The sequence below is a fragment of the Lutjanus erythropterus genome, chromosome 24 (genome assembly GCF_056507025.1).
Source record: "Lutjanus erythropterus isolate fLutEry1 chromosome 24, fLutEry1.hap2, whole genome shotgun sequence".
NCBI lineage: Eukaryota > Metazoa > Chordata > Actinopteri > Lutjaniformes > Lutjanidae > Lutjanus > Lutjanus erythropterus.
In genome coordinates this window covers 4,415,780-4,438,451 of record NC_139340.1, presented here as the reverse complement: position 1 = coordinate 4,438,451, position 22,672 = coordinate 4,415,780, and the positions used below count along the sequence as shown (strand labels likewise).

The following is a 22,672-nucleotide window of genomic DNA, read 5'->3' as shown; positions in this document are numbered from 1 at the left end:
GGTCTAAGCCTAAAGCAATTTGATCAAGTCTTAAGTCTAAAAGAGGCTAAAAACCTTAGAAAATTGTGCTGAGCTTCGTTGGACTAAATGGCTCAAGGAGTAAGAAAACTGGTCAGAAACTTTGAGGATGTTGGTTAAATCCTCAGGCAATGTGATGACTCTTGAAGTGCAACACCCAAAGACTTCTGAAGAAAGAGGGTTCAGCTGTCTTCTGCCCGGGCTCGTTTACATCTAACTCCAGTTTGTCTAGGTTTTTTCAAAAATTCTGAATCACCACAAGAGGTCCTTGATCATCCTCAGGGTTGAAGGGTGATCTTGAAAGTAAAAAGTACAAAGCTGTAAGAAAGAGCACTTCATAGTCTCTGTTTGAATGGTTCAGTCAGTAAAAGGACTGCTGTGTCACACAAGGTCCATAATCATCATCCAAGGACAAGCGTAAAAGGCTGAGGAAAAAAAAAACTCTTTCTTGTCCTTTTCAGTGACTCAGCTAATAAAGCGGACTGCTGTGGAGATCTCACTTTGAGCGTTTGATCCGCAGACAACGACATGCTTTTTGAAGTCCCAGACCAAGAGGAAAGAGTCAAGAGCTCGAAGAGATAAAGTTCAACTGTATGACAAAGTGGTGCTCGCTGTTAAAGTCCTGCTCTTAAATTTTTGTGTGAAGGTTCGAGCCTCATGCCAGTTGGTCAAGTTTGACGTCTGGCATCTCAAGAAAAGGCTAAAAAGCACCAGCTTGCTTGTGTCAGACTGAATAGCTCAAGGTGTAAGAGAGCTAGTTTGAAGTTTTGAGGTCATGGATTCAATCCTCAAGCAAGTTAATGAGTTTTTAAGTGCAACACTCAGAGGAGGACTCAAACATCAGAGAAACAAGCTTCGCTTTGCATCAAGATCAACATTTATACAAGTTCTTCAAAATTTGCTTACAGGTTTTGAGGTTGTGGGTTTTAATCCTCAATGTGACAAGTTTTGAAGTGTGAGGATTCAAAAACCTCCAAAAACAGTGTTCAGCTGTCTGATGCCCAAGCTCATTTGCATCTCGATCTACTTTTATAAAGGTTTTTGGAGGTTTTTCAAAACTTTTGAATCACCACAGCCACTAGATCATCCTCAGGGCAGCTTGTTGCCTTTTGAAGGATAATGTCCAAAGAGTAAAAGCTGCAGGAAAATCTTGCAAATATTATATTTTCTTAAATTATTGTTCTCATAGCTGTCTAACATGTTGCTTATACAATAATTTTCACTGCAGTAGATATGTTGGAGCCACAGTAATATTTTTGGTTTGTTGTGTTTCTTGTTTAATTAATATAGAGGTGATTATATGTAAATAGATGCATTTCTGTTGTTTGTACACGGGGTGGCGCACTAGGTCAGAAGGTAATATAGGTAAGAGGCAGGTGTGAACAGGGCAAGCAAACAGTTTTTTGACTGTGTGTGGCAGCATGGAAGTTTGGCAATGTGTTGGAACTGAAACTGTTAAACTGATACTATTTTATTTTTTGTATTTTAAAAACGAAAATCAAATAATCACTTGTTTTTTGTTCTTTAATACTCGTTTCTGAACGGAAAATCCAATTACCAAAAGATACACGGACCCAGTATAGTGATAACTTCCATATTAAATTCCTTCAAAGTGGTGGAGACACAAAGGGTCTTTTTACTTCATAGTTTGATGTTCTTTTGCAAAACAAACAATGGGAATTTTTCTGTAATATTTTAATTATAGGTAATATTTACACATATAAATGCAATTTTTGTCGAAGCTGTTCCTTGTTTTATAGCACCTAAAAACTTTTTTTTTCTAAATCTTAAAAAAAAACTATCTGATTTACTTTTAATTTAAATCCCCCTTGGAGTTAATTTAATTCATTTACTTTTTATTACTAGAATTTTTTTCTATTCATTTTTTGGGTTTGTTTTGTTCGTTCGTTTTGTTTTAGTGTTTTGATTTATGAAAACGATTCTGCCTATTTGTTGTTTGAAGATGATGAATAAAAGTTTTAAAAACGGCAGTCATTAAAAACATAAAGACGGTGCTTTGGCGCCATCCTGTGGCCAAACATATGAGTTACAGCTCCCGGCGCACTTGCAGTCAACAATTGGATATATATAAACTAAATATAATGAATCTGTACTAAACTAATATACTATAAACTTGTGTTTAAAACAAATGTCCACTGATTAAATGCATCAATATATATTAAGTATTTATTAGATATTCTCAATGTACCTTGTTTAACCACGTGTGCAATCCTCTTATGTACATACAGTATATTACATTTAATATTTTCAAGTGTATTTAAGTTAATTATTTTATCATTTTAATTTTATTAATTTATTTTGTCATACTGATAAATAATCCCCATTTTTACTAAAATGTAACTGTAATATGATTACATTTTTTCCTGTAAATGTAATGGAATACAGTTAATGTTTTTTGTATCCTGATTACATAATCCTGTTACCCATTACTCCCCAAGCCTGTTTACTAATATCATTAAATGTGGAGAGCTGCAACAATAGTTTAAAATTCAAGAGTCAAAATATGTGAAAAAATTTATTTATGTAATGTATCAAAGTATGTATTCCAAAATATGTCAGTAAACAAAACAAAAAAGTACAATATGCAAAACACTGAATATGTACAATATGAAAATAATATTATAATGATGTGGTGCTTTATGTACAATCAGAATCAGGTTTATTGCTGTATATGTTTTCACATACAGGGAATTTGCTTTGGTGTTTTGGTGCATAACAATAAACATAAGTACAGAAATATAAAGAAAAAAATACTGAAAGTCAAGAGACACAAACAAAGATAAAAACTAAAAATATACACAATATTTTCAGTAAATTAAAAAGCTGTACTGATTTTGTGCAGGAATGTGCAAACTTTCACAGTATGAAGTATAAAAATATTTGAAATGTTCACAATAATAATCATAAGAAAAAGATGTGTTCATGTAACACATTTGATCAAATGGTGATGATGTTAATGTGAGAATCAACCTGATCAGATTTCTGAAAGGTAAAAAAAATTATGAAGTGAAAAAATCAAAACTTAAAGCAAACTGACTAATGAGATTTGTGTCTCTAAGTTTGATCTCCAGTCCGGTTGCTCTGACAACAGCCAGTGACATCTGAGGACGGCGTTCCCGGCGTCCTACAGACAAGACGAGTAGCGAGCGTGCCGTCTCCACGCAGCAGCAGTTTGTAGTTCAGGCTGATCACGAGTGAGCAGAACTGACTGAGGCCCACGAAGTCGCAGCAGAGGATGTTGACTCCGCCCACCTCGCCCCCCGGCTGCTGCTGGCTCGCCCAGCGGAGCAGCAGAGAGAGAGCCTTCATGGTCATCTTCCTCATGTTCTGGAGCGGGTGGAGGAGGACGTAAGGAAAGTCCTCTGTCAGGTTCAGACCGCTGACGAAAAAACCAGCTGGCAAACAAACAAATATGTCACTTATAACAAAATCCAGGTAACATAAATGTGAGAGTTAAATAATTTCATTTTAAATTATGTCAATCATTGATCTGACATTTATTTGATTTAGTGCCAGTTTATTCTGTCTTGCATATACTCTGAGAACATAGGGTTCTGGGTGTATGTTGGGTTCTAGGTAGAACTCTCTGAAAGGGTTACAAATGGAACCTTTATCACAGGCTCTAGTTAGAAGCAAAAAGGGTTCTTCTATAATAAAATATGATGCATTTTTAAAGATTAATCTACCAAACAGTATATTAAGTGGTTAAAATTAACTTCACCTTGACCAAAGCTAATTAATACATTTATATTAATGGACGTTCTGCTTTTACTTTAGATATTAAGTATTTTGTTTTTAATATTTCTGAGTTAAAATCATATTTTTCTGGTGTAATATTGTTAATTTTACTTGTTTGAATGTTCTGAATACTCGTTGCATCACTGCCTACCTGGCCTCCCTCTGTGCTTCTGCTCCTCCAGGTAGGCGATCACCTTCTTAGGATCCAGGCTGTCGGCATACCTGGAGACAGAGCGCCCCCATCAGATCACTCACTTTAATGTTTAATTTAGTTTATTAGTTTAATTTAATTGGTAGTGAAGAGAAATCTACAGCAGTGACGTTGGCATTGCTGTGTAAACTGTGATAATTGACTTTTTTCACTGCAGCACTTTTGATAAGCAACAGTAAACACAGGTGTTACCAATGATACTAATTAAGGAAAGTCTCTGCCACACTGGATTAGTATCACTGGTAACACCTGTGTTTTCTGTTTCATATCAATATGGCTGCAGTGAAAAAGGTCTGTTCTTGATTTTGAAGCAGAACAAAACACACATGGTGTGAGAAACACTGTAATTTAAAAGTATGAGGGATATAATGAATTTAAAACATCCCTGTTGAGTATATTGTATTTACCAGTAAGGTATTCCAGCCCACAGCTCACGGTGCTGCAGCACCATCTGCTGGTCGTCATAGGAAACAACGACCTGCTGACCTCTGGACCAACAGGAGCGCAGAGTGGGCGTGTCCTGCACATAAACATGTAAGCATCAAATATTCCATGTCTACAAAAGTAACATTTTTCAATTTAACAAGCTGGTAGCAGCATTTTGACAAAAAATAATAAATTTAGAAAAGAAACATTTTTTAAAAAAGGAACCAGCAATTTTATGACATTTGCTTCATAAATTACATTTAACAAATAATTAAATTTAAAAATAAATAACACATTTTTTTAAAAAAAAGGAACTGCACATGTTTGATCACCAATATTTGCTTAATAAATAAATTAAAATAAAATAAATATAAATACTTTGAATGAATAATAAACTAATAAAAAAAGATTTATTTTTTTTTTTTAAAAAAGGAACCAGTAAATGTTTGACATGTTTGCTTAATAACTGACTTTTAATAAATAAAAGTAATTTCAATGGTTTTATTAATCAGTTATCAAAATAGCTGTGGATTAATTGTCTCATCGATGGACTAACTGATAAATGAATGAAACGATTCCTTATTTCTTTCTCTTTATGAGAAAGATAGTTACCTGTGAGGAGCAGAGCTTCTGTCTGAACAGGGTGATGATGAACTCCACCAGACTGACGTGATCTTCATCAGTCAGTGACTCGAAATGTGAGCAGGAAATGATGACGACCTCTTTTGGATGAGCGTCCAACCAGGAAGCCAGTTCATCCAGCGCCTCCTGAACACACAACAACACCAGAGATTGAGCCAGAAAACCTATTTTCTTGGCTAAGTTCCTCCGCTGTGTGAGAGTGTGTTTACCTTCACAGTGATCAGTGTGTAGATGCCGTGAGCGAAGAACAATTTGCTGCCTCCTGCTGGTTTCCTGGCGATCCGCAGGTCCAAGAAACGAACGCCAAGATCACACTGATCGCTGAGGACTGACAGCTGCACACACAGGAAAGAAGAGGAAAAGAATAAATGCAAAAAAAATAATTCACTGCAAGTATGGCATTAAGTCCTGTTTTGAGGCCTGTGTCTTAATCAAAGAGAATGTCAGAGAGGCCAAAAGGATTAGACTAGTTAATTAAATGATAATACAACTGATAGAACATTAAGAAGTGGGTATTATGATTATTGGTTTGTTATTTTAGTAATTTTTGAGCAAAGAATGAGCAAAATTCAGAGTTACTAGACTGTCATGTGATTATTTGGCCTTGTGCTTAAAAAAGGCTATTTTTTCACTGTTTTTATACCAAAGGTATTGACCAAATGTTTTATTAATCAAGAAAGTACAGGCAAATGACAACCAGGTTATATAGGAGTCTACCTAAGGCCAGGTGAAACATCGTAAGACATGAATTTTTTCCTTTAATTTGTCACCCTTCTGTAGAAGTTTATCTCAAAACCACCATTTTGGTTGTTTATTGCACAATAGCATCTGATTTAATGTGCTGATGATAATTAAGGGAAATGATAATTTTGAGTTTATAAATGTGGAATTTACCACAGCTGTAAGTGGCTGGGAAAAGGGTGTAGCAAGCCTGCACTTGAACGCACCACTGGAGGCTTCAAAACCACTAGAGGGCAGGTTTTATGTACCCCTACATGTGTACCTGTGTGGTGGCCCAGCGGGAGACACAGGGTCGTGTCCAGCAGGGAAACAGCTTGTCAGTCAGTCTGAGGAGACAGGGCTCTGACCTCACGACAGGAGAGGACACATCCAGACAGAAAGACATGCTGTCATGGCTCCCTGCGGTGAGACATGGGGGACAGTAAGATAAGGGGTGTCCATATACTTTTGGCCATTACGTGTGCATACAGAAGACAAGCACAGACGGGGGACAGACCCCCCAGGAGTACACTGTTTACAAATCTAACCAGAAATAAAAGGTACACTCTGGTTTACCGGGTATAGCCAGGTTCCACAGCGGGACGTCCAGCAGCTCCTCGGGCAGACGAGACATCCAGTCCGCGTTTCCTCCGAGCTGCCGCCGCTCGTCGTCTCCCATCTTCACCTTACATAGCCCGTTACTTTACTTAAAGGTTTACTATTTTCACTACGAAAGTTTGACATGCTCAATTTCCGTTTGTTTACAAAGTCTTCCGGGTGTAAAACAACACATCTGTTAGCTTCTGAGAACTGTAAGGGAACCCAGGATTTGCGGAACTCTCGCGATATTTTCACGCGTTGTTTCGTAATTATATAAATTTTACAGACTAATTACGTTTTATGATTTTAAAATGCTGTGGTGTGTAGGTTTAGAAATAGAAAAGGCGTGGTTAGGATTAGAGAAAGTTTTGAGTTTAGGTTGAAATAAGCACTCTCGCGAGATCTTTCGCGGGTCAGGGATTCCCTTCTCGACACGCCCGCTAAGAACAAGGCAACACTTCCGGTGATTACCTTCAAAATAAAAAGTAAAGTAAAAGTAAAGCGAAGGAGGTTCAGTTTCGAAAACAAAAGCACTGTTCACACATAATAACAAGTTACTGTACTAGAATAAAACTAATACAATATAAAAAAATATACAAGAATTTAGTGGACTCAACTAGTCTGTTCTCATTAACTTTTTGTATCCAAATTTTATTCATTCAAGTTAATTAAACTTAAAATTTATAGTATTTATTTTCAGATAAGATCTAATTTCAATGCAATTTACTGCAATATCTTTTTTTTAACTATTGGTCCCTAAATGATGACAAATATGGTTGTCATTTCATTGGGATCCATTTGTAAATACTTTAGTTTCAAGGATTCAAGTTTATGTAAAGAAGAAAAATAAATTATAGGTTGGCAGAACATGTAAAAAGAGATCAAATTTGTTTGTGATGTTCACCAGTGTGACTGAAGAGTTATTTAACATTTTTTCTCAAGTATAAGGGAATTAATATCAAGTTTATTTAACTTCAGAAGTTTGTGTTGAATGATCAAACAAAAAGAATCAAATAAAATCACCTCAGCTTTCACTGAAATTCAGTCAACTTAAATTTTAAGGCAACCTGAACACTAACCTTTTTAAGCTACACCCAACTGTCTTTGTGTTTTTTACAGGCCTAATTTAAAAAATGTTGATTCAGGTGGTTAATTAATCGTTATTGAGCAACCAAACCCCGGAAAGCTATAACATGCTGTTATCATGAAATCTTTCACTGGACAGCACAAAAGACAAAAGACAAAATCAGCAAAAAGACAGCCACACACTATCTTCACTTGCTCAATAAAGAACAAAGTGGTGTCCAGTCAAAGTCTAAACCAAAGCAAACCTCTTTCTCACTAGTCTGTCAAGTAAAATAGAAACTTGAAGCAACATTTTGTGCATCTTGAGCATTAAATCACAGATTCCAGTGCTCTGACCTTTTGGTTTCTTTCTGTCTGCTTACTGTGAAAATCAAGTGAGTTAATGGAGAAATAGCGACCAGTTAGACAAACTACATACAAAGAGGCAATTTCAATGAACTGCATTCCGCAATAACCCGTTTATCTTGTTAGCCTGTCCTGATTATCTCATGACATTTCCTTTTAACGGCACTGGATGCTTAGTACATATATTAAAGTTTATCCTGGAAAAAAAGTTCAGGGAAAAAGGGGACAGCTTAATGTCAAGTTGTTTACATGACAGAACAAGGACTATTGTGAGGATGTACTGACCCATAAACAAGTGGTGCTATTCTTACTGGTCAAGAATTAGTCCACTTCTTTTGGGCTATGGTATTTAAAACTTGTCCATCATAACAGGACTCAAAAGACATGTTGCAGAATCAATAGAAGTGATAAAGGTTATAACCGATTTTTATTACAATATAGAGATCATACTTTCTTGAACAATTTAAAATCAAATCTAACTTCAAAGGCAAAACTATTTTATTTGTACAGCATCTTTCAAGGACAGGGCAGTTCTTGTGTTTTAACCCTTAAAAAAGATTTTAAAAAAGTCAAATCAATATAAAAAGGAGATAACTTTATAGCCAAGCTCACTGACATGCTCACATGATGTTTCTTATGTCTTTTTTGTCTTGTTGTGTCTTTTAGATTGTTTTTTGTCTTATTAAAAAGGACAAGGCAATATAAACAGACTTACAGGCCAAAATATAATTTAAAACAAATAAAATAAAAGATAACTCTGTAGTCAAGCTTGCTAATGTGCTCACAATGATGATGATGCTAACATGATGGTTAGCAGGTACACCATCTCGGTTCTGCATGTTAGCATGCTTGCATTTGCTAATATGGTGATCCATAAACAGGTCTGTTTGTACTTTCATCATTCACGGAGCCTTCGCAGATGTGACAGTTACCCATGATACCTGCTTGTGAACAACTGGACAACTTTCTAGGGCGCCTCTTTAATACCCAATCATAACTGTTACCTGTTATCAATTAACTTGTTTGCCTGTTAAATGTCCTCTCAAAAACCCTCTGATTTATCATGCAAGCCCTTGGGAGTGGCGAGCTACTGCCATAGAGTTTTTTATTATGACAATATTTTTTTAAATTCCTCTCCAAAGGGCTTAAGGACTTGCGTGACCTCCCACCACATGATCTTCTCGCCCCCCTTTAGCTTACTGCTGTTGTACTATTAGATTATTTACACACTATGCTGGTGTGTAAGGCCAGATACATAGAAAATGTGAAAAAAAGATAGAAAATCATACATTGTGTTGCTTTGCTTTGCAATTTTACATTTAAACCAACATGATGCACCAGATAATTACAGAAAAAGTGTTTTCTCTTCAATCATATAAACGTCAACTGACATTCATTGGAGTCACACGTCGACAGATTTTTCCAGTCGAACATTTCAGCAATAGAAATTAGGCTAAGGACAAACAAGTGACTGCTCTTTAGCTGTTACGTGGTGAGAAATTTTTCTGAGCTATTTAAAGAATCAGTTCTTATCGCAGGTGTGAACTGGCAGGGAGTCTGCTGAGTGTATGAGAGAGGCAGATGTGGCAAAAGTACACACATTTTTTAATTCAGGCAGAACTTCTACTGGTGTAAAATAGACTCTGGTAAAGTAGAAGTACTGACTCGACTTCTTTACTACAGTAAAAGTGAAAAAGTGAAGGCTCTGAAATGTAAAAAGTAAAAGTTAAAAAAATCTATGTATGTTTATGTGTCTTTTGTCATGTTACATCTTTTTTGTCTTATTACATCTTTTCTTATTAGATCTTTTCTGTCTTGACACGTCTTTTACAATATTTTTCGTATTGTTATGTCGTTTACATTGTCTTTTGTCTTGTTACATTTTTTGTCTTGTTACATCTTTTAGATTGTTTTTTGTCTTGCTACTTCTTTTTCATCTTGTTACGACTTTTATGTTGTTACATCTTTTACGTTGTTTTTTCTCTTGTTACGTCTTTTTTGTGTTACGTCCTTTTTGTCCTGTTACATCTTTTATGTTGTTTTTCATCTTGTTATAGCTTTTCTGTCTTTTTACATCTTTTTTGTCTTATTGCAACTTTTATGTCTTCTTACGTCTTTTTTGCCTTGTTACATCTTTTTTTTGTCTTGTTACATCTGTTACGTTGTTTTTTCTGACGTTGACGTTGGGAAGGCAGCACATAGTGATGCAAAATAAAAATAATCAATAATTCCTCTTGAACTCATTTAAACTAAAGTAACAAGCCTGTTTTGAAAATGTCAGAAAAATAAATACTAAAGTACAGACAAATTAATCTAAATTAATTGTTAGCTAGTTTGTTACATCTGATAGCTGCTGTTTGCAAAATGCTAGCTAACGAGCCAGTCTACATCAATTGTTACCAAGCTCATTACATCTAATAGCTACAGTTAGTACAACCCAAGCTAACTAGGTTGTTAATGTGCATCAATCATTAGATAACAAGTACTGTTTTGCTAACAGTAGCTAACTTAGGATAATACTATATAATGTTGCTTTTACAGGTCCCCGAGCAGCATCTTTTAACTATCTCCAAAATTTGTTTGTCATAGCAAAACCCTTACTAGCTAGCTAATCTACATCAATTGTTACTTAGTTCATTATATCTGTTGCTTATAAAACTCTGTGTAAGTACTGTAACAAAGTACTTGTAGTTAGTTACTTCCTACCACTGGATAGAGTTCTTTTTTTAAATCATTATATAACTTAGTTAACAGATGTTAACTTGATTATCTTATTTTGAACGCAGAGTGTCTTTTTATTTGCAGAGATAATGACTATAGAGACAATGGTGAAATGAAGAACCTCCTGACTATCAACTGGGTCAGCTGACTTCTACATGAATAATGATGATCAAATTATATGTAATCGAATCTAGTCTGAAACACATTTCTTTTTCCTTTTAAAATTTGCCAATGTTCTGATCCAGATTCTACTAAGAAAATTGAACCAAAACAACAAAAATGTACCAACAAAGTTCATTTAAGAACTTGTGCCATCTTTATGCTACTATCAGTTCTGTGTTATTGGTTGAACCTCCATCAAATTCGTCTTTTCTACATCCACATAATTATTAGCTACCTAGCTACATCCCCCTTTCATGAGAACGGGGACAAATCATGTCTTACAATTTTTTAAAAAAATGATTAATATCAACGCTCTAACCCCAATTTTTATGTGAAAATTTATTCTCTCAAGATTTATATATATGAAATATAAGCAATCTATGAAATGTTTTGGTATGCTTGCTCAGTGCCAGAAAACACCCTAATAAATTAGTAAAGAGACAGCTCAGAGATACAGTAGTCGGAGACCCATAAACGCCAGAGGACAGAGGGGGTTTATTTGTTTGGCATGGTCCGGAGTTATGTACAACAATATTAGGCTATCTTGGGCCAACCATTGAGTATCATTAACATGCGTATCAAACTCAATTTTATCCCAGGTCACATCAGCATTATGGTTGTCCTCAAAAGACCGGCAGTAAATTAGATAAATCGCTATTTAATTGTTATTATATTACACAGTAGCTTCTGTATTCAATTATTATGAATAGGGTTCTGCAGGAATGAGTCCCGAAATCCAGAACTGGCCACCCCTGAAATGTGACTGGCCACCCCAAATGCCACCCCATTATACTCAGTTATGATTGGCTTTCTGTTCAGTGAGAGGTGGGACACTTACTTTGTTGTATAACGAGATGTGGTAATAGTTCCCTTTATGTAACTCACAAAAACAAAAACACAAAAACCTCTATAAAGCAAATGGGTGAATAAATAATAAATCAAATTAAAACTGTTTTTCATAGTGAAATGCTGAGGAATGCAGTTAGCACAACCCAAGCTAACTGGGTAGTAAATCTACATCAATTGCTAGCTAGCAAGTAGTGTTTTGTTAGCCAACTTAAGATATTATGATATAATGTCCCTACAGGTCCCCCAGTAGCAATTTTAAACTATCTTCAAAATTTGGTTTTCTTAGCAAAACACTAACTAACTAGTTAATCTACATCATTTATTACCTCATTGTATCTGATGGCTAATGTTAGCAAAACACTAGCTACTTATTTTCTAAACTTGCACTGAGCCTGAAAACAACCTTGTCCCAGACAAAAAATCACAACTTTAAACAATTTAAAACTGAGCCAGTACAATAATATCAATAACTTCTGATAATGTGTGTAAAAACGTATAATCATCTTTTTTTTTAAATATATTTTTATGAAAATATTGGCCCTTTAAAATATGGCTTTTACAGGTCTCCCCAGCGACATCTTCAAAATTTGGTTTTCTTATACGAGCCTAGCACATATACCAAAGTACAGGAAACACAAAAGAAGATAGGATTTAGCCAAGGTCGATTCACAGTAAAATTAGTTGACTGACGAATGAACGAGCATAAAAAAATGTTCTGATCACAGGTAGTTTGTCTAAATGGCTATTTTATGATCTCATCAGTCAAAATGAACATAAAAAAAAACAAGTCAAGGAAGGATAGCTGTGCTCTGTGATTAGCAGAAGGACTGGATTTACCCTCTCTTTCACTGTAATTGTAATTACTAAATTGTTGTATTATCATATTAGCTGCTATGAATGTCTTGTAGTTAAATTCCAGCTCTGGGTATTTAGAATGATGCTCATTTAAATCTGTACAGAAGCAAAAACACTGCACTTTTATAGTCAATTACATGTTGATTTGTTGAATATGGTGCCGACAGTCTGACAGCGCTGGGTAACTTTGTACAGACAAGTTGAACACACACATTCATTAAACCATTATATGTACAGCTCCTGAATCCTCTTGATTTACTCTACTAACCCAATGTCACACAAAATAAGTTGCAAGTAAAATGTCACATGCAACATTTAATGTGGTGAGAGGTTTGCTGCACAGAGGTATGAGTACTGAAATGCTTTTTAGATGCTTAATGAGATGATTTTATTCCATCAAATGCAAAATAGAGCACAGTAAGTTCCTAGTGATTTATTCTTAGAAAGAGTAAATTAGATATAACACAGTGAACACCATGTGCCAAACAAACGGTATTTCTTAATTTTTCTTTAATTGGAAGCCAGTGGCTGTAGGGTTCGACTTGAACTATTAATTTATACATCTTAAGAAGAGGCCGCAGATATGTATTTTAATACATAAGAACCCTTAAGCTGTTGAATTCATGATCAAAACAAATAGGGGTCAGCATGTCACCAGAGTAACAGCTGACTGCTGCTAACTGTAGCTACCGTTAGCTACAGTTAGCTAGTTAGTTAGTAGCAACACTCATAGAAATAAGGGTTCAAAAAGGGCTCTTCCTGAAGGGCTGAGGTTCTACCCAGAACCATTTGCTTCCAAAGAACCCATTTGTGAAGAAAGGGTTTGTCAAGTGTGTGTAAGACTAAGGGTTCCATTAAGAATCTGTTATAGAAGAAAGAGGATTGTTCAAATCATTGAAGAACTCTGGTTGGTCAAAGGTTTTTTACATCAAAATATAAAAGGGTTCTCGGTAGTACCCCCTGGGTGTGTTCTAGATAAACCCTTGGAATATATAAGGGTTCTTGGTAGAATCCCCTGGGTGGGTTCTAGATAAAACCATTGCATTATAAAAAAAAAAGGTTCCTGTAGGCTCCAGCTAAAACCCTTGGAATATGAAAAGGTTCTTGGTAGAACCCCATTAAAAGGTTCTCAGTAGCGCCACCTGTGTTCTGGATTAAACCTTTGGAATATAAAAGTGTTCTCCATAGATCCCCAGAGTCTGTACAAGATAAAACCCATGAAATGTAAAAAGTTTCTCAATAGGAGTCTATAGGTTCTCTATAGAACCCCCAAGTGTGTATTAGATACAGAATGGATAGATTGGAATGTAAAAAGCTTCTAGGTAGAACACTATGAAAAGGCAGAACCCCTTGTGTTTTAGATCAAACCCTTGGTATATATATAAATGTTCTTGGTAGAACCCTCTGTGTGTGGTCTAGATAAAACCTTTGTTAGGTTCTTAGCAGAACACCCTCGGAGTGTTCTACATAAAACTTCAGACTAAGCCAAACACATATAAAAAGGTCTGTCTAAAGGCATTTATTTGTTTCTGACTTTGAAAAGCCTTGTTTATGCTAAAATTCTTACATATTGTACCTTTAAAATTACAGCTTTAAAGATATTTTCAGTCTCCTCTTAAGGTCCACTTACTGACTTGTTGCAGGGCTTTCAACCATATCACATGGTGTTTATCAGCCGATGAAGTCTGCTAAGTTGCCACTTAATATAATTTCTGACAGCTTGTTATGATGATACCATAGAATAATTATTTGTTATGTCAACATCTTGAAGTCCCGTGGCAAATATTTTCTTCAGATTAGTTGAAAACAAGAATCTTATGTGATAATCATACTCATGATCACAAAACATGTATGTTTGTGATTATGTGTTTCCCATGCAGACATTATATTCATCTTTACAAGTTGCATCCCAAGTGCATGTTCAAAGAGTTCAGTGTTTCACAATCGGATTTGTTGGGGTTTTCAGCATTTTGGCTTGAATTTATAGCAGTCTAAATATAACCTGACCTGCCCACTCTGGTCACACCACTGCCTCCACCTTTCTGCCCCAGTGTTGGTCACATTTCTCTCTAATTTTAAAAGGCAGATGGACTACAGCGCTCAGTAGACACCTCTGGTCCCAGTCTGCAAACAGGCTCCTCATCTGACATTCACTGATAGGTAAGACTTCTCTCATTACTTTACTTTTCCTCTCTGTATTTCTGGCTTTCTCATATGCATTTTCCAGTCATTCATAATAGTTTCAGAAATGTTTGGTGATTTTATTCCTGCTTCAATAACGGGCGGTTTTAGCCTCACGTAATGATTTATGACAGTTTTGTGTCCAAAATTCCTCATGATTAGCTGAAAATAATCCGGTTTTCTGAGGAGGTTTAGAGGATTATTTGAGTTACTTGAGCAAGTTTTTGAAAAAGGGGAACGTGGATGAAGAACCGGTCTTTTTTCTGGATTTTAAGATGTCAGTTTATCTGGCTGATGCTAAATAGATTCTTAAAACGGCATTATGTAGCATCAGTTTGAGTAACTGAGTGGTATACATTGAAAATAGAGGTGTGAACATGGCAAAAAAAAGTGGGTACAGAGCATTTATAGCAATGTATTCAGGCTGTATAAGGCTTTATAGAATAATTCAAATAGCACTGAAGAGAATAGGGGGTTCAGGTGGGGTATGCAGGGTTTATAGAGAGGTTTATAGTGAAGTATAGATGGTTTACACAGGTGTATAGAGATGATAATAAAGGACAGATGATTTATAGAGAGTGCAGAGGATTTTAAATGGGGTATGGGGTTTTAGGGGAGTGAAGAGGCACGGAAATGGAAAGGAAATGTGGAGATGTATGGAAGGTACAGAGGTTTTAGAAAGGGGTACAGAAAGTTTATAAAGGCACATAGAAGTTACAGAAGCATTAGAATGGGGTACAGAGGGTTTTAAAAAGGATGCAGAGTTTTTCAGGGAGTATAGAGGGTTTAGAAAGGGGATAGAGAGCATTTACACAGGGTAAATAGTGCTTAGAGAGGGACATACATTGGGTATATAAGTTTTAAGTTGAGTGAACTGGGTTTTGAAAGGGGTATAGAGAAGACAAAGCATATAGCAGGTAAGAAGAGGGTTTCAGGGGGGTATATAGGATTTATATAAGGCTGGTTATTTAATAACTAGGGTTATAAGAGAGACAAATAGCTGTGCTACAGTGTAAATATATTACAGCCTCCTTGTTCACTAATTGATGTTTTTGTCTGAGTTAGACTTCTGTGTTTGTGACAGATTTTGTATTCCAATTAAAATCCACATAAGTAGCTGAGCATAGTCCAGGTTTTGTGGCATTTTAGAAGCTTATTTGGAGCTGCTTGCTGAAGTCTTGGAAACAGGGTTAGATGGTTGCTGGTTGATGGTTGTCCAAATGTTTGATGTTTAAACCAAATTAAAATGAAAAAACTATATCTGCCAATGAATTAATTCACTGGCTATGATCTACAGAATGTCTGAAAATGACTTGACAATGATTGACAAGTGAAAATAGGGAAGCTCTGACTGCTCTGTGTCTGAAATGTCCAGTCCATAACAGCCTTTGGTTTGATTTAGTTAATATGCCTTATTCAGTTACTCTCAAAAGAGACAGAAAGACAGCTCTATGCTTTTCCCCATGTCTGTGCCAACACACTGCCATCACTGGATACGATACAAAGATCAGTTACTTGTTCGTTATAATTAGGGCAGCTTTCAATTATGATCATCTCTACTGTCTTGTATAGTCATTTGGGCAATATTGATTCTATTAAAGAAATCAAATGTGCACTAAAATGACCCAGAGGAGCATGATTTTCCACTTTGAAGACTGTCCTATTGTCTAAACAGATTGGATTACTTCCAAGCATTGATTTTCAATGGTTGCATGAGATTTTATGCAGCAATCCTACAGCATGAATTCATATTTAAACCTTTCTAGCAGACTCAAAGTTTAAATACTTTGTAACAGACAGACTGTTGAACTTGTATGTTGCCTTTATTTGCATTCCTACGTGTTTCCCCCCTTTTTGTTTGACTCCTCTGCTGCTTATTGCATTTCTTCTCATCCATTTAATTCCTTGTTTTTGAGTCTTTCATTCATTCTCAGGATGGATGATGCCACTAATTTTCCTCTGGGAATTTAATGTGCTTGTTTGGAGGCTGTTTGTGACATTCCTTGGTCTAATTTCTTGTGTGTAGTACTCAATTGAATTTGGAGGAAGTTCAGTAGACTACATTCTATACCTGGTCATGGAGGGATTATATAATTTACTAGACTGGACCATGTGATGCTGAGATGGTACTGTAGTGCTTTTGTTGGACAGAGTCAGCTCTCCAATTACAGAAATCCAATCCAAGTTTGACAGATCTTGTGCGTGACACTCATATTTTGTGAACCTTTTGGCTGCAGTTTCATCATGTTTCTGGCACCGTTTTTTAATGTCTTTTTATTTTATCTTACAGGACAGACGACTCGGAGAAAAGAATTCAGTCAAAATGACTGACCGCTATGACTGTACAGAGTGTAAGGAGTCACTGTTTGGGCAAAAGTACATCCTGAAGGAAGAAAACCCCTACTGCATTAAGTGCTATGAGGCACTTTTCTCCAGCAACTGTGAAGTGTGCCAAACGCTCATTGGCTGCACCAGCAAGGTAATTTTTTCAGCCTAGATTCAGTCAGTGAAAGTCAACCTCTTTCACTTTCCACAGCCATATTTTCCCATTCATGTTTGCAGATGACCTGAAACTGTCGTCACAAAGCCAGTTTTCTGTCACCCACCACCAACAGGGAGGTTATAAGGGGATATGGAGGGCACAGATGGATTTGAAAGGGGTACAGGGGTTTTTAAAAGGGCACACAGGTTTATAAGGGGGGTATAGAGGGTAAATGGGGTTTAGAAAGGGGTACAGATGGTTTATAGAGGAGTATAGTGGGCACAGAAGGTTTAGAAAATAGTAATGTTTAAAGGAGTGTAGAGGGGACAGGGTTTAGAAAGGGGTACAGAGGGTTTTAAAAGGGCACAGAGCATTATCTGGAATAGAAGGCAAATAGGGTTTAGAAGAGGTACAAAGGGTTTGGGGGAAAGGGGTTTAGAAAGGGATATAGTGGGTTTAGGGAACTACAGAGGGTGAATAGGGTTTAGAGCAGGGCATGGGGTGGGTGCTGTGGGGTACACAGGAAGGAAGTGAGAGGGTTTAGAAAGGGCTACAGAGGGTAATTAGAGAAGTATAGAGGGTACAGACGCCTTGGGGTACAGATGATCTATGGATTAAACCAAGCACTCTCTGGTCATTGGCTCTGCAGGATCTGTCATACAAGGACCGTCACTGGCACAGCGATTGCTTCCTCTGCTCTAAGTGCAGCCGGTCTCTGGTGGATTGGCCCTTCGCCACCAAGGATGACATGCTGATATGCATTGACTGCTACACCAATGAGTATTCTGCCAAGTGCCATGCATGCCTGAAGACCATCATGCCAGGTGAGGAGGCCTGATCATACCCAGTTTCCAAATGAGTTTGTTGTCTCAGTTGCTACTTTTAAGTCTTTTTCAATTCAGCGTGATGTTCATTTTGTAAATTATTGTTGTAAAAACTGTTTGATAGCCTTACTGTACAAAGCATTATTTCTAGGTCAGAGTTAGCGCTAATTTCAATCAGCTGTAAGTGATCTGACTGCCAGCAGGACAGTGGGACCTAATGTACTTATAATTATTGACGTAAGCACAAACGCTCACAATGGCTTCTCCCTCTACAGGATAATTTCAAAATTGAAAATGTAATGAATGATATCCTGAACAGCATTGATGAGGCAAAGGCATCTTGTTATTATAGGGTTATTACAGCAGTGCTAGCTCTAGTGAGTTGGAGATGGATGGCGTGCTGACGTGCAAGTTAAATTGAGAAATGACTTTTATTGACGTGAGATCTCCTATTATCTCTCTTTTCCCTCTCTTTCCCTCCCACTCTCACTGTCTTTTTCTGTCTCTCGCTCGGCCCCTCCACCCACCAGGCTCTAAAAAGATGGAGCACAAGGGCAATAGTTGGCATGAGAATTGTTTCACCTGCAACCGTTGCCAGCAGCCCATTGGCACCAAGAGCTTCGTGCAGAAGGACGGCAACAACTACTGCCTGCCCTGCTATGAGAAGCAGTTCGCCCAGCAATGTGTCCACTGCAAGAAGGTGAAACAACACACTGTGATTCACATGCTTGACCTCTCAACAGCCACAAGAGGCTCTGATTCTGTGTGTGTTTTGTAGTCGCTTTTAAAAAGATCATAAATAAATAATTCTTGGTACATGCAATTGATTTTATTTTTGCTTAATGCTTCTGAGGTTGCAGAGAGGTCTATAATGAACATTTTTCCATCCCCCAGATAATATTAAGATCAATATTCTCATTGAGAGGCATTTAAATTAACTATGGACCATAATTTTTTCCCTTCGACGTCCCCTGGGTAGCTTTAAAGTTAAAGCTCAACATATCATTTAAGTACTGTGATGTTAATGTTGAGTGAAATATTCAAAACCTTGGTACTTTGGTCTAATTTCTCTGTTCTCTACTAGCAAGCTAAAGATTGCTGTAGTTATAGCTACCTAGTTAGCTATCATTTTGCTATCATTGCCTAATTAATTTATTGTGACAACCATACGAAGTACAAATGTCCCCTCTGAAGGGGATTTGGAATAGAATTTACATTTAAATTCTGTGTTTACTGCGACTGAAAGTTTAAGCCTAGACACTGTAGACACCCAAATCACTGTGAATGGTTCAGTTATAGGAAGACACACAGTGAAGCAGGGATCTATGTTATGTAACAGTTATGGGCAGGAAACAGATGGTCAGGCAGGCAGGAATCGGAGGCGTCTTTTTGTGATAAAAGCTGGCAGGTGAGACAACAGTCATCTAGCTCGTCTGTGACTAAGTCAGCAACAAACAGACAATGAATAAATGACAGAGAAATTAAGCAGAATGAAGATATCCATACATGCATAAGAGCTGTGCATCCTTAGATATGTACTGAGTGGCAGTTTAACATGAACACAAATTCATCTAAACAAACAAATAGCCTTTTTATGTTCGCTTTTCACTCAGTGCTGAAATTATACATGAGCATACAATTACACATTTTACATGTGAGTCATGACACATGATTGTAGTGAGCATGAAAAGTCATTTTTGACCTGTACAAATAACTCAAGATGCACTTACTAGCTGTTTTCCCAGAGCTTTTAACTGCATCTCATGGCATTCATCAGTGGGTGGAGTTTGCTGGTATCAAAGATAGATCAACACTTAACACCAGCTGAGTTTTCTTAAGGACAACTAAGCAAACTCCATCTGCTCAGGAAGACCATGAGATGTGTTTGAATGCCCTGGCAAAAGCTAGTAAGTGGACTTTGACTTGATTTTTTTCCCCCAATCAATAGATAATTGCAAGCATGCAACAGTAATGATATGTGACTCCATAACTTTCAGCCCATCACCACTGGAGGAGTGACCTACCGTGAACAGCCCTGGCATAAGGAGTGCTTCGTTTGCATCGGGTGCAAGCAGCAGCTGGCCGGCCAGCGATTCACCTCACGGGACGATTTCGCCTACTGTCTCAACTGCTTCTGCAACCTGTTTGCCAAGAAATGTGCTCACTGCACCACCCCGATCAGTGGTAAGGTTTAACCTGCATGTATGTCAGCAGGAGTACAGCCTTTGAAAGTTTGTTAGAATAGACATCAAAATCTATAAAAAGGCAAAGACATTCTTGCTTTTAATGGAATCTTTTAGACGGCAAATCAAATGTTTTAAAAATTTTAGTCCCATGATGTTCATGAAAAACCATTAAGCCGCTAAATCTAGCTTTCTGGAAATTAAATCACAAAGTTTTGCATGAGACAGCTCTTTGGTAAATTAGTAGTCTCTGAGCCAAGATAACTTGAGAGTTACAGATAAAGTTATCTAACAGTTTTCACTGACTGAGAAGTACTAACCATGCCAAGTGGTACTTTGTTAAAAAAAAAAAAAAAAAAAAAAAAAAAAAAAAAAGGAGGAGTGGCCCTTTAAACACAGCTGGTTAAAAAATGTTGCTGCAGTAGTAAAAGTGACAGTCACATCTCAAATTAGCTAATCTTAACAAAGGTTTGCTTGAATTGAAGATATAGTAAGGCTTGCTAAGGTTAGCAAAACATCTGATAGAAACAATTAAAAAAATAAAAAACAGAACAAAACAGCCGGTAGTTAATATTAGCAAAATGCTACAGAACTACTGAGCTAATCTATATCAATTGTTTTTGCTAAGGTTAGCTAACTTAAGGTGTGACTATATGTCACTTTTACTGGTACCAAAGCAACATTTTTTAACCATCTTAAAAAAAACTGGTTTTCATTTCAACTTAGACAAGACTAGCGCACAGTTCATCTAAGTACAGGAAACAGGAGAGAAGAAAGTTGACTGAGGTCCTTCAAAAAGGGGCGGGACTTAGGAGGGAATTACTGATTTTGCCATGGAGTCTGGTTGAGCAAGAGAAAGTGCGTGTACACTTAAACTGATATTAAATTTTTAGTTGAACCTTTTTAAGTGGTTAAAATATGTTGTTTCTAATACACTGACAATGAAGAAGTACCTTATACAACCCCACATCAAACAATCCAAACTCGCTTGAACCTGTCTCAGATAATATGCTTCTCTCTGTATCCTGTGCATCTAATCACCATCAATTACAGGATTATTAAGTTAGCGATCATGAGACTGTTGAGGACAAACTCATATTGTTGCCTTGACTCTTTGTCGGGTGCTCGTACCCGCTCTTTGTTGCTTTTGTCTCAGGTCTTGGTGGCAGCAAGTACATCTCGTTTGAGCAGCGCCAGTGGCACAACGACTGCTTCAACTGCAAAAGGTGCTGCGTGTCTCTGGTTGGCAGAGGGTTCCTGACATGCAAAGATGACATCCTCTGCCCCGACTGCGGCAAAGACTACTGAGTGATCTCCACGCCACAGAAGAGTTGACTTCCAATCAGTATTCTCCTAACCTGACATTCACTGCATTATTGTTGGTTACTCACACATTAACCTGCTCTTACTGCTGAAGTGTTCTCTCCATATGCTGATGACACCGTGTTTTATATGGAATAGTTGAAGTCTTCATTCCAAAATGTAGTTTTTTCAGAGAAACATCACCATTTTAAAAGCTAAACATTTGTCTGCAAATATTCATGATTTCAGGTCAAGGATGCAATTTGGAATGAAACTCAAAATAACCACTTTCGATAGATGTTTAAGCATGTTAAGTTGTTTTAATGGATGACATTGTGATGGTTATTGTTTTTAATAGAGTTAATATAATACTACTAATGTTGGTTTTTCTAATTACAGAAATTCTGTTTAATGAAATCTACATCTGTTGAGACTAATAAAGATTTTCCTGATTTGATGAGAGTTTATTGTGCCACTTTCTAATACATTAACCCTTAAATGGTTGCTAATGGCTTTATTAAATCATTAACTAAAATCAGTAAGATCACTTTTTGTTTGCCAAGTTGTGAAAAAAACATTAGCTCGTGTTCTATTTGATAGTAATGTGTTAATAAATGTTGGCAATCCATTAATAAATGGTGATGAGTTTCTTAATTGCCAATAAGTTATAAAAGCTAATGAGCTAAAAATAAATTTTTAAATGTTTAAGTTTATAGTTGGTGAAATGCTAATAAATGAATTGTGGTCCATATAATCTGCTGCTCTTTTCACTCATAGACATAAGGGTTCCAAAAAGGTTCTCCCTGAGGTTCTACCATTTGCTTCTGAAGAACCCTTTGATGAAAAGGTTTTTCAAGGGTACTTTGTAAGAGTAAAAGTCTAAGGGTTCCCTTACAAACCCCTTTCATCCAAAGAACCATTGGTTGAGAACCTGCTAAGTGTGTGTTCTAGATAAAATCCTCTGTAGAACCCTCTTAGAATGTTCTAGGTAAAACCCTTGGAATATATAAGGGTTCTTTGTAAAATGTGTCGGGTGGGTTCAAGTTAAATCCCTTAGAATATAAAATGGTTCCATGTAGAACCTGCAGGGGGTGTTCTAGAAGAACCATTGGAGTGTTCTTGTTTCTTGGTAGAACCCCTTGGGTGGGTTCTTGTAAGCACCCTGAGGTTTTGGATGGAGCCCCCAGAAACATTTCTGTATGGAACCACTTATGGAGGGTGAAACCTTTCATAGATGGTTCTAGGTATAACCCTTTATGTTGGGTTCCAGGTATAACACTCTGAAACATAGATCCAAAAACAACAA

The 22,672-nt window shown here is 36.8% G+C and overlaps 2 protein-coding genes across 2 annotated transcripts; one reads left to right on the top strand and one right to left on the bottom strand.

The window, feature by feature from the left end:
- Window positions 1-2,833: 2,833 nt before the first annotated feature.
- LOC146304533 (PI-PLC X domain-containing protein 1-like) lies at window positions 2,834-6,849 on the bottom strand. Its single transcript, XM_084713430.1, has 7 exons — window positions 6,353-6,849; window positions 6,060-6,196; window positions 5,266-5,391; window positions 5,027-5,182; window positions 4,396-4,508; window positions 3,929-3,999; window positions 2,834-3,434 (listed from the first exon to the last, which is right to left on the bottom strand). The coding sequence occupies exons 1-7, from the start codon at window positions 6,453-6,455 to the stop codon at window positions 3,094-3,096; spliced, it is 1,047 nt and encodes a 348-aa protein (XP_084569556.1). The 5' UTR covers window positions 6,456-6,849; the 3' UTR covers window positions 2,834-3,093.
- Window positions 6,850-16,865: 10,016 nt separating this feature from the next.
- Window positions 16,866-22,120, top strand: LOC146304532 (four and a half LIM domains protein 2-like). The gene is made up of 5 exons (XM_084713431.1): window positions 16,866-17,054; window positions 17,707-17,881; window positions 18,412-18,581; window positions 19,879-20,065; window positions 21,221-22,120. Exons 1-5 carry the CDS (start codon window positions 16,899-16,901, stop codon window positions 21,370-21,372), a joined length of 840 nt encoding a protein of 279 aa, XP_084569557.1. The 5' UTR covers window positions 16,866-16,898; the 3' UTR covers window positions 21,373-22,120.
- The last annotated feature ends 552 nt before the right edge of the window (window positions 22,121-22,672 follow it).

Excerpts from the sequence above, each read along its gene's own strand:
- LOC146304533 (XM_084713430.1), bottom strand. The coding sequence starts at position 6,455 with ATGGGAGACGACGAGCGGCGGCAGCTCGGAGGAAACGCGGACTGGATG. Across the intron at positions 4,509-5,026 it reads AGAAGCTCTGCTCCTCACAG|GACACGCCCACTCTGCGCTC; the intron begins GTAACTATCTTT and ends GTTTATGTGCAG. Across the intron at positions 3,435-3,928 it reads GAAGCACAGAGGGAGGCCAG|CTGGTTTTTTCGTCAGCGGT; the intron begins GTAGGCAGTGAT and ends TTTGTTTGCCAG.
- LOC146304532 (XM_084713431.1), top strand. The coding sequence starts at position 16,899 with ATGACTGACCGCTATGACTGTACAGAGTGTAAGGAGTCACTGTTTGGG. Across the intron at positions 17,882-18,411 it reads CCTGAAGACCATCATGCCAG|GCTCTAAAAAGATGGAGCAC; the intron begins GTGAGGAGGCCT and ends TCCACCCACCAG. Across the intron at positions 18,582-19,878 it reads AATGTGTCCACTGCAAGAAG|CCCATCACCACTGGAGGAGT; the intron begins GTGAAACAACAC and ends CATAACTTTCAG.